This window comes from Scyliorhinus canicula, chromosome 16, assembly GCF_902713615.1.
Source record: "Scyliorhinus canicula chromosome 16, sScyCan1.1, whole genome shotgun sequence".
NCBI classification, from domain to species: domain Eukaryota; kingdom Metazoa; phylum Chordata; class Chondrichthyes; order Carcharhiniformes; family Scyliorhinidae; genus Scyliorhinus; species Scyliorhinus canicula.
Window position 1 is genome coordinate 101,984,719 of NC_052161.1, and position 12,354 is coordinate 101,997,072.

Sequence of the window (12,354 nt, forward strand, 5' to 3'; positions counted from 1 at the left end):
ACTATTTTTGCTCGTTGAAGAGTCTAGGACTCGGAGGAATAGTCCAAAAAATAATGCTGAAACTTTTAGGAGTGAAACGAAGAAACACTTCTACACCCAAAAGGGTGATAAATGGTCTCTCTTAGTATTAAACCATTTGTTAATTTTAAAACTGAGATTGATAGATTTTTAAAAATCCAAATGTACTAAGGGATACAGGACAAAGGGCATTAGGTTGCAAATTAACCATGAACTCATGAACTGGTCGAATGGTCTTGAGGGACTAAATGGCTTACTTCTGTTCCTTTGTTCTTAGCACAGATCTCTTCCCTAGTCTCTTGACACTTTGAGATAATGCCATCTATTCCTGTGGATTTATTTGTATTGAGTACATTTAGCCTGCCCGAGCCTCATTTCTGATTTATACTGAAGCCATTGATTTTACTTGGCATACGTTTGTCTGATGAGAACATGTTGTTGAAGTCTTTCCCTGTGACTACTTGAAGGAAGTAATCATTCAGAATGTTTACTGTATTACGCTCAGTTTCAAACCTGTTTTTGTCTTTTACTGGTTTTCTCTTCTCCCCTGACTGACTTGTCGCTGTTGTAGTACAGAATGATGGCTTTTGATATACTTCCCTGCTTCAGTGTTCTGCCTAGTAACTGCAACAGCAGACTAAAGCTGGCCAGGTGTAGAAAGGTTTAATGAGCAAGATGCTGTTCTGTTTGGCACTAAGTCATGTAGGCCAAAAGAGACTTGGTTCGATTCCTGCTCTATGCTGAGTTTGTTTATCTCGGCTTAGGTAGTGTCTGGGATGCTGCAAATCATCTTGGTGCATCTTCTAGCTAGAAAGGGAAGAAACCAACTATCGCTCCTACTCATGATCACTAATTACCCTTACCAAAAAGTTGTGTCAACGTCACTGCTGAGATGGAATAAGATTGCCGTCAGCGTTGCCACAGAAATGATAAAATGGCTACCTGACTTGAAATACTTTTGGGTTACTGAGACTTGAGCACTGAGACTCTGCTCAGAGTCTATGTTTCACAAGGTGTGGAGGTGGGAGGGGGGTGGGAAGAGCAAATTACAAGTGAAGGCTTGTGGGGATAATATTAGAAGGCGTTCTATTATAACACAAAGTCCATTTGTGGCGAAACAAGTTTCCCAATCACATCTGAGTTGCCACTTTTTTTGGTTTGCCTTCAGACCTCCCGTTCCCAGCTGACCACATCACATTGGCTCTCAACCACAAGCCTTCCCAGGAAGGGACCAGTGCAGAAGCAACTTGGTAACCAGCAGGTAAGCCCCTCCATAACATCACTCCACAAGGTACGAACTTCAGCAATTAACAAAAGAATTTTCCCTATTTCCATCTCTAGGCTAATTTTTAGTTAGTTCAAGTCACTCATTGGAATTTGGAATTTTCACTGATTCATTACAATTAGCTTATACACTTCGGCATATTTTCCTGGACAATTACATTGAAAGCTCCATAAGATTCCAAATAACCTTGCTGAAATTATAACATCTGCCTGAATGGAAAGTCTTATTGTGTTTATTTATTATTTGAAAATTAAATTCAACATTCCTCAATAAGGGTGGCATGGTGGCACAGTGGTTAGCACTGCTGCCTCACAGCACCAGGGACCCGGGTTCCGATCTTGGGTGACTGTCTTTCTGGAATTTCCACATTCTTCCTGTGTTTGCGTGGATTTCCTCTGGGTTCTCCGGTTTCCTTCCACAGCCCAAAGATGTGCAGGTTTGATGGATGGGCCATGCTAAATTGCCCTTAGATGGGGTTCTGGGGATAGGGTGGGGGATTGGGCCCAGGTATGGTGCCCTTTCAGAGGGTCGATGCAGACCCAATGGGCCAAATGGCCTCCTGCACTGTAGGGATTCTAGGATTCTCAGGCAGCTATTATAATCCTCCAGGTGCTCCCGTTTCCTCCCACAGTCCAAAGATGTGCAGGTTAGGTGGATTGGCCATGATAAATTGCCCTCAGTGTCCAAAAAGGTTAGGTGGGGTTACTGGGTTACGGGGATAGGGTGAAGGCGTGGGCTTAAGTAGGGTGCTCTTTCCGAAGGCCGTGCAGACTCCATGGGCCAAATAGCTTCCTTCAGCACTGTAAATTCTGTGATAATCTATGAATATTTCTTGTGTTGATTAAGTACATTGTTGATAATATCCTTAAATCACAGTTATTCAGCCTTCTAATTTGTCTTCTACATTTGGTATTCACTAATCAATTTTTCTCTGCACGTTCCACCAACAGTATTTGCAGCTAAATTCCACTCAAAAATGAGTCGCCTAGATGCAGTCACAATTGATAGTTGCCCAGTCACTCGTGAAAACAAAATTCACAAAAAAGGTCATGTTACATTGTTCTTTAATCAATTCACCTTCTGATTACAGTAATGACTGTCCCGCTCCTATGTGTGGCCAACCGTACTCATTGGCTTCCATAGTATTTCCCTGACTTTGTAGACCTCCCCTGACAGTCATGGACCACCTCCTCCAGCTGAGACCCAATAATCTGAGTTCAATCCTTACCACATTGCAGTTTGTGCGAGTCACCATTTTGCCAACAAATCTGGGCCTTTTGCCATCCTTGCCTCAGTGCTGTTGCAGCCTGAGGCCCTGGACTTCCATCCCTTCCCCCCCCCATCTCTGTTCTTTACAAGCCTCTGGCTTTGCTACTCGCTCCCTTCTCTCCTTCTGAGTCCCTGCACCAGAATTCGGGGATCTGTTCCCTTCAATCTCTTTTTGATAAGATAGAACACAGTAAATCTGTAGATTGCTTTAATAAAAAAATCATTTAGGAATAACCAACTCGTGCACTCAAAGTATATCCTTTAAAACATGCACGAGGTTAATACAATTTTTGCTGAAGTAATGACTAAAATAAGTGAGAAGTGTAAGTCAAATATTAAATGCTGAAGTTTTAAAAACAAGTTATACGGGAATCAAGCACACTTAATTTTTAAACTCTTTTTTAAAATAAATTTAGAATATCCAATTCATTTTTTCCAATTAAGGGGCAATTTAACGTGGCCGATCCACCTAACCTGCACATCTTTGGGTTGTGGGGGTGAAACCCACGCAGACACGGGGAAAATGTGCAAACTCCTCACAGACAGTGACCCAGGGCCGGGGTTCGAACCCGGGTTCTCAGCGCCGTAGGCAGCAATGCACTGTGCCACCGTGCCGCCTTAAAACTCTTTTTAATGCTTTTACATTACATTTACTCTTTTCTATCCTTAAGCAAAGCCACAGCATATATGAAAATGTCATCTTAATAGGAGCCATCTATAACTGTCAGGAAATTCACTTGGGTACAAAGTGCATGCTTGAAGTGGAAAGTGATAACATATAATTTGAGCTTTATAAAGAGTTTGAACCCAGTGCATTTTGAAGCCAACCTTATTAAGGCTCTGTTGATGTAAAAGATGAAATTCTGTGTTATGGAGAGAGCTGATCTGGTGGCTGGTCTTGCACAACAGACTCAACTTAATCCCACAGGCCAGCGTCAATTTAAATCGTGCTCTACAGTGGAAGCTTGGAGGCAATATGACGGGGTGAAGACAGAAAGAAGACCAATAATGGGACATATCTTGGAAAGAAAAGGAAATGACAGGGTAAAGCTTACGAATTAAGAAGTCAAAGGAAGCAATAGATAACAACTATTGCAAAAGAAGTATCAGAGACAGTGACCTTGAATGATGCGCTCAAGAGGAGAACCGAAAAGAGAAAACTGTGAACAATAGATATTAAGAAGAGGAGGAATACTGAGGGTCAGAGATCAGAGAGGGTTGAAAGTGAGAAAGATACATGGTGGCACTATCTGATAGAAGCAAATAGGCCAGGTCAATTGAAAAGGGAGAAAGAGAAGAAGGAAGACCAGATCTGATAGTTAAGAAGGAACAAAAGAAAACAAAATATCGAAAGAGTTTAACTCTGGTGGTAAAGTAGGGAAAGGTAGTAATTTGGACAGGCTCAAGGAGTAAGATACTGTTCGGTAAATATTTCACTACCCTGCCCAGCCCCCCCCCCCAGTTGTGATACCTTGTGCATTACAATATATATAATCCATCCCCATGGACGATGGTAATTAATGGAGGTGATGGGGGTCTCATCCACTAGCTTGAGAGCTGACAAGATCCCCTTGTCACCTTTTTTAGCCAAGGCCAACCAAATGAAGTGCCACTCAGGCACTTAATTAGACAAAAATGGACCTCTCTCGGATCAAGGACACTGGGACTGAAGTTCTAATGCTGAGATCTGCCTGATAGATAGAGACCTAATGAGCAGCAACATCACTGGGAAGGTGGTAGCTTCTGCCAGTACAACACCCATCCTATATTGTCGGTGGATCCCAGACTGCAGATAAGTGATGGCGGGAGAAAAGTGGTCAGGTCCCTTGATCAGGTGCAGAGTGCCTTTGAATGAGGCAATGCCCTTTGGAGCCTGGAAGCAACCCCAACACATGTTTGTCATGTCCTCTACATGACAATCCTCCTACCTGCCACAGGATGAATACTAGCGGCGACAGGATGAAGGCCTTAAGTCAGCATTAATTTCTGTGGACGTAGTGGGTTGAGACAAAAGGGGGTGGGGTCTCTACCTGCCACCCTTCCAACTGATTAAATGCTCCAGCCCACTATGAAACTCACAAAATTCAGCTCCATATGATCATTCCTTTTAAGGGACACAAAATCAAGGATTGAAACCATTTTCCAATTGTTCTCCTATCAGGTGAGACCCTATAGTGATTGAGGAAAGGGGGAGGATGGGAATTAACGATCGGATACAAACATGTGGATTCATTTTTGTGGTATTGCTTCAGAGGTGGAACCTTGTCACATTTTGGAAATGCTGCTTTGTGAATGGAATAGGAAAAATAATCCTCTGTTGGCTTGATTATCGTGACAGTTATGGATGACCCCTTAAAAAGCATATATTTAAAGCATAAGTTTGCAGAACAAGTGACAGGACTAAAAATATCATTGTGCTGTTTGTACAGGTGCTACAATGAGCAGAGCAAACCTGATTGAGATTGGGCTTAAATATTAATTAGGCTGCAAAACCTATGGGAACTGAATTATATCATGCTAAGGCAGCACGGTGGCACAGTGGTTAGCACTGCTGCCTCACAGCGCCAGGGACCCGGGTTCAATTCCGGCCTTGGGTGACAGTGTGTGTGGAGTTTGTGCGTCCTCCCCATGTCTGTGTGGGTTTCCTCGGGTGCTCCAGTTTCCTCCCACAGCCCAAAGATGTAGTTAGGTGGATTGGCCATGCTAAAATTGCCCCTTAGTGTCCAGGGATGTTGGGCTGCGGCAATGTGGGGGGAGAGTGGACCTGGGTGGCTTGTTCCTTCGGAGGGTCTGTGCAGACTCAATGGGCTGAATGGCCTTCTGCACTGTAGGAATTCTATGATTCTAAATACTCTGCTGGACTTCATAGGAAAGTGTCTTAGTGTACATCAATGCCTTCAAGTGAGAAGGAAATATTGCATATAAAATGTACTACATTTCAAAAGTACTTTATTGGCTGTGAAGTAGATTCATACTGCCGATGGTCATAAAATTTGCTGTACATTTACAAGTCTTTTCAATTCTCTGGAAACAGTTAAATGGTGAGTTTATACTGGAAATTTAGAGATTCTATAAAACCATGGGCTGGATTCTCCGCCGGCAGGATGCTCCGTTTTGCGGAGACTCCAGCCCCATGTCTGCTTTGGAGAAATGCTATATGTGTAATGGAAAACCCAGGGTTGGGCGTACTTGGAAGTAGTTAAAGACCTAATTGATGAATGTAGGAATTTCAGCAATATTGTACGATATGTATTTGGTGCAGTAAGGGTTAAAAGCCTGGGTTGTGTGACGCAGTGGTTAGCACTGCTACCTCACGGCCATGAGGACCCGGGATCGATCCTGGCCATGGGTCACTGTCCATATGGAGTTTGCACATTCTCCCCATGTCTGCGTGGATCTCACCTCCACAATCCAAAGATGTGCAGTGTAGGTGGATTGGCCACACAAAATTGCCCCTTAATTAAAAAAAAAAGCCTGGGTTGGAATGTGTATGACTGTAGCAGACATGTTTTTAAAATCCTGGTTTAAAAGACAGCTAAGATTTTTGGAGCCAGAGACGCAATTAAAGCATCATCAGGGTTTGTTCTAATGGACTTTTATCTAGATAGAGGGTTCGCTGTGGAGTAGTTAGAGACATTGTGTTCAGCTCAGTGAGATGATGTAGTTGATGGGAAGAACCAGCGGTGGAAGCAGTGCGATGTTGAGGTTCTCAATGTTATTTAATAATAGTAATCTTTTTATTGTCACAAGTAGGTTTACATTAACACTGCAATGAAATTACTGTGAAAAGCCCCTAGTCGCCACATTCCGGCCCCTCTTCGGATACACAGAGGGAGAATTCAGAATTCTCAGCCAGTACAGGAATTGAACCCGCGCTGCTGGCCTTGTTCTGCATTGCAAACCAGCTGTCTAGCCCACTGAGCTAAACCAGCCCTTTCTGGCTGGAAGGTGAGCTGATAGGTTTCATGAAGAAAAACAGCCAAAGACTCTGCATTATTTTGACGGGGTGTCAAGTCTCTTTCTTTCATGCAGCCTCAAAAGATCTCTCTTTCTCAAAGTGGGTGTCCAAGACATCGCTTTACAGCACGTAACTCTATTTCAAAGTGGATTGTGACCTTTTGTTGTTTGAATGAAAATAAAGGTAGCAATTAAGGGGCATTGTGTCCCTATATTGATTAGCATTGTTTAAGGGGTAATTGTAAGCAGTTTTTTTGTGCGATGCTAAAGGTATTTTAATACTGTGTTAGTAATAAAGTTTATTTTATTTATTAATTGCCATATCCCAATTTGCGTGAAGTCACTCCTGGAGCGAAGTATCTTTTCCTCACAGTCTTACAAAATTAAAATCGAATATTGGGGTTTCTGTCCAGTACCTTAGCAACTGTTGAGGTCTGGTCCGGGATCACAATACCAAATATTGCACTTTCACTTCACTTGGGTTTGACACTACATCAGGTTTAACTTCAGTTAAATCTGGTTTGAAATGCATTCAGTGAATCTCTGGAACACCTTGGGTACTTTTCAAATTAATCTAAAGTTGCCTCAAAGGTTTACAGAGTGCCGTGCCCCCAGCCTCTAAAGATTTGAACGGTTGAGAAGACAGCTCTATACAACATATATAGGCATTTATACGGCAGGCATGTATACGCCAGCTGCCAGGCAGTAAAAAGGAGGTACCAGTCTAATAAAACCAAAAATGCAGCTGAGAGTATCAGACTGGTAGGTGGGTTGTAAATGCAGCCACTTGAGGAAGACCAGCTTTTCGAGGATTGACATTCGGCGATGTCCAATATAGTAACCATTGATTATCAATTAGCACAACTTTTGAGTGTAATACAGCAGTGCCACAGCATATATCAGTTCTATTCCAAACCTGATACTTTTTCTTCCAAAGGAAAATAATGTTTATTACTCGAGCTTGTTACAGAAAAAAGATGCTCAACTGTACTTCTGATCAATAAAAATAATGAAATTACTGTATCGCTCATTCAAATTGTCAAACCCCATGAGCTAGTGTGGATTTTACAATGTAGATGTAGAGTATCTATGATTAATGAGCTGGGAGATGAATGTATTTTGCTTCATTAATCACCGTCATGCAATAGGACTGTCCAGCTGAAAAACTGTTTGCAAACAGCACACTGGGACCTGTTAATAGCTCGCCATTTCCTTCAGACAATGTTACCTCTTCCTCAACAGAAATAAAGATATGCAGAACTAGCTTGTGCAAAAGAATCCTGAATGTGCTCCTCCTTAGGTGATTAGTTGCAGTGACAGATACATCAGCATGAAACTGTCATTGGATTATTTGTTGGAAATTTGAACAGGCATCATCACACAGAAATGCTGTGCTGGGGAAAAAAACCATCAGAATTTTGTGAAGCAAACAAACTATAGAATCACCCCCCACATGATTGCGGGTTGTTAGTGTGGCAAGGTCACACTGCCTTGATTCTGAAAATAGCACTGCTTTCAAGATTGCAGTGAAGCGGCACAGGGCTCCTGTGCTAAATACTCCTGAACGAGTCAAGTGCTTAAAGTTCAGTTTCTTCTGACAACTGAGCTTCTTCAGTCATGAAGTACAGTCACTGGAATAATGCGGCTGATCATCTCTGTTTCAATCTGAAATTACACGTCCCTATACAGAACTGACAGTGCATAGAAATAGATGGTTCACTCCAGAATGCAATTCAAGGCAGCGCGGCATAATTGCACTGAGTCGTTGCTGTTTAATTATATTCTCAAATCATATTCAGGATGATTGGATTTTCTCCGGTGGCCCACGCTCCTAAATTATTTCTATTATTTCATCAGGAAAGTTCATAAATGCAATGGAAATATTCTTGTGATGCCATTTTGCTGAAGGTTTGTCCCATAAAACTTGACGGAAAAAGATTTGTTTCCAAAAGTGACGCAAGACCAACTTACGAGCAAAGCTTGGGCTCGTGGAATAAAAGGGCAGTGGCAACATGGATATGAAATTGGCTGAGTGACATGAAACAGAGAGCAGTGGTGGATAGTTGTTTTTTAGACTGGAGGAAGGTTTATCATGGACTTCCCCAGGGATTGGTGTTAGAAATCCTGCTCTTCCAGATAAATAATAATGACTAGACCTTATTGCAGGGTGCACAATTAAAAAATTTACGGACAACACAAAACCTCGAAGTATTGTGAACTATGAGGAAGATTGTGTAGAATTTTAAAAGGACATGGGCAGGTTGGTGAAATATGCAGACAAGTAGCAGATTAAATGCAGAGCCGTGTAAAGTGATTCAGTTTGGTAAGATGAACACAGAGAACCAAATAAAAAAGGAGTACAATTCTAAAGGGGGTGCAAGGGTATAGGGATCTGGGTGCATTTGTGCACAAATCATTTAAGGCGGAGGGCAGATGGAGAGAGAAGTTAATGAAGTATATGTCATCCTGTGGGACTGTGGGAAGAAACCAGAGTCCCTGATGATACGAGGCAGCAGTGCTAACCACTATGCCACCGTGTTACCCCCCTCCATATTTTCACAGACAAATGAACTGCAACATAAGATAGGTAAATGGTGGCTTGAAGTTGCATTACATCATTTTTAATTCTTAGCCCCCAGCTTCTGACCTGCTTTGTTAGCTGTGAAACATTCTTCTGCAAGGATACTGGGCCCACTTTTGGGCTAAAAATTGGTTGTGCTAGTTTTTTGAGCATAGAGGGCAGAATTCACAACCTTTCTGCGATCATGAAGATCGAGGACCGGGATATTCTGTGTGAGCAACGTTTTGCATAATTGCAGCCTTAACCCGAGCAACTTCAGTGTTGCTTTTCCTGACTGCCTGGGGCCTCTGTGCAGAGCAGGACGGCCCTAACGGTACTTGTTTCTTGATCTTAAAGGCAGGCTGCACCTTGAAAGGAAGCTGCCCAAAAATATTGCTGCAATGTAAATTATTGCAACATAAAATAGGGGCTGGTTTAGCATAGTGGGCTAAGACTGCTGGCTTGTAATGCAGAACAAGACCAGCAGCGCTGGTTCAATTCCCATTTTAGCCTCCCCGAACAGGCGCCGGAATGTGGCGACTAGGGGCTTTTCACAGTAACTTCATTGAAGCCTAGTTGTGACAATAAGTGATTATTATTATTATGAACACCAGGGTGGGCAGAGGCTCCAGAATGATGGATGCATTGCTAGAAGCATGAGCGTTGCAGATGGGCAGGAGAAAATGAGATGCCATGGGTGAATGGCAAGCCAAGTATTCCTCAAAACAACTCTCAGAAGGAGTGGTGAATCAAGCTAGCGCCGTATAAATCTAAGTAGCAGCAGTGGGAAAAATGGTGAGAATTGTTAAGGGCCAGGGCTTAGAAACTCCAAAGTATATTGTGAAGTCCACCTGACCTAAAACCTTTATGTTGAAATTAGCTAGGCTGAGCACAAGAGCCTTCCCTCCAGGTGTGATTCAATAGTCTTCCCAGACACTTTAATAAAAATAAGCTACATTCTAAGAACTTAGTAAACATATATAGGTAAACACACAGCAAGAATTTTTATCAGTTACAAACATAAAGACACCCCACAGCTACAGTAATCTATGTATAACACTCAAAAAATTCCCATTTAGCTGTTCCAATTCAAAAACAAAATCCCATAAACCAAAAAAACATTTTCAAGAACGTGGCCCAGCACTCTGCATTCTCACTTGAATAAGACCAGCTTAGAACATAGAACATAGAAAAATACAGCACAGAACAGGCTCTTCGACCCACAATGTTGTGCCGATCTTTTGTCCTAGATTAAGAACAAATTAATCTACACCCCATCATTCTACCATAATCCATGTACCTATCCAATAGCCGCTTGAAGGTCCATAATGTTTCCAACTCAACTACTTCCACAGGCAGTGCATTCCATGCCCCCACTACTCTATCTGGGTAAAGAACCTACCTCTGACATCCCCCCTATATCTTCCACCATTCACCTTAAATTTATGTCCCCTTGTAATGGGTTTGTTCCACCTGGGGAAAAAGTCTCTGACTGTGTATCTATTCCCCATATCATCTTATAAACCTCTATCAAGTCGGCCCTCATCCTTCTCCGTTCTAATGAGAAAAGGCCGAGCACCCTCAACCTTTCCTCGTAAGACCTACTTTCCATTCCAGGCAACATCCTGGTAAACCTCCTATGCACCTTTTCCAAAGCTTCCACATTCTTTCTAAAATGAGGCGACCAGAACTGCACACAGTACTCCAATTGTGGCCTTACCAAGGTTTTGTACAGCTGCATCATCACCTCACAGCTCTTGAATTCAATCCCTCTGCTAATGAACGCTAGCACACTACAGGTCTTCTTCACAGCTCTATCCATTTGAGTGGCAACTTTCAAAGATCTGTGAACATAGACCCCAAGATCTCTGCTCCTCCACATTGCCAAGAACCCTACCGTTAACCCTGTATTCCGCATTCATATTTGTCCTTCCAAAATGGACAACCTCACACTTTTCAGGGTTAAACTTCATCTGTCACTTCTCAGCCCAGGTCTGCATCCTATCTATGTCTCTTTGCAGCCGACAACAGCCCTCCTCACTATCCACAACTCCAACAATCTTCGTATCGTCTGCAAATTTACTGACCCACCCTTCAACTCCCTCATCCAAGTTATTAATGAAAATCACAAACAGCAGAGGACCCAGAACTGATCCCTGCTGTACGCCACTGGTAACTGGGCTCCAGGCTGAATATTTGGCATCCACCACCAGTCTCTGACTTCTATTGGTTAGCCAGTTCGTTATCCAAATGGGCAAATTTGGGCTCACCGGGGCTGGTTTAGCACACAGCTAAATCGCTGGCTTTGGAAGCAGACCAAGGCAGGCCAGCAGCACGGTTCAATTCCCGTACCAGCCTCCCCGAACAGGCGCCGGAATGTGGCGACTAGGGGCTTTTCAGAGTAACTTCATTTAAAGCCGACTTGTGACAATAAGCAATTTTCATTTCCATTTCATTTCATTTCAAATTTCCCACTATCCCATGCCTCCTTAATTTCTGCATAAGCCTACCATGGGGAACCTTATCAAATGCTTTACTAAAATCCATGTACACCACATCCACTGCTTTACCTTCAGCCACCTGCTTGGTCACCTCCTCAAAGAATTCAATAAGACTTGTGAGGCAAGACCTACCCCTCACAAATCCGTGCTGACTATCCCTAATCAAGCAGTGTCTTTCCAGATGCTCAAAAATCCTAACCCTCAGTACCCTTTCCATTACTTTGCCGACCACCGAAGTAAAAATAACTGGCCTGTAATCCCCAGGGTTATCCCTATTCCCTTTTTTGAACAGAGGCACGACATTCGCCACTCTCCAATCCCCTGGTACCACCCCTGTTGACAGTGAAGATGAAAAGATCATTGCCAACGGCTCTGCAATTTCATCTCTTGCTTCCCATAGAATCCTTGGATATGTCCCGTCAGACCTGGGGGACTTGTCTATCCTCATGTTTTTCAAAATGCCCAACACATCTTCCTTCCTAACAAGTATCTCCTTGAGCTTACCAGTCTGTTTCACACTGTCCTCTCCACCAATATGGCCCCTCTCATTCGTAAATACTGAAGAAAAGTACTCGTTCAAGACCTCTCCTATCTCTTCTGACTCAATACACAATCTTTGCTTTCCCTGAGCTTGCCCTGAGATTCTGACCCCATCTCACCAGCAGGTTTAAACCCTTCCGGAAAGCAAACTATACCTTAAGTTACCAAAGCAATGGCTATAATCAATGTTTTTTTTTCTGGATCATCTCTTTAAAATGAAAATA

General features: G+C 42.8%; 1 protein-coding gene across 7 annotated transcripts in view; it reads left to right on the forward strand.

Moving 5' to 3' along the window:
• The window catches only part of nphp4 (nephronophthisis 4), a 591,121-nt gene that overhangs the window by 396,398 nt on the left and 182,369 nt on the right, over nucleotides 1–12,354 (forward strand). For all 7 annotated transcript variants that reach the window (XM_038821764.1, XM_038821765.1, XM_038821766.1 and 4 more), the window contains one exon: nucleotides 1,187–1,279. In XM_038821764.1, coding sequence (XP_038677692.1) covers nucleotides 1,187–1,279 — 93 coding nt within the window. The remainder of the gene's footprint in view (nucleotides 1–1,186; nucleotides 1,280–12,354) is intronic.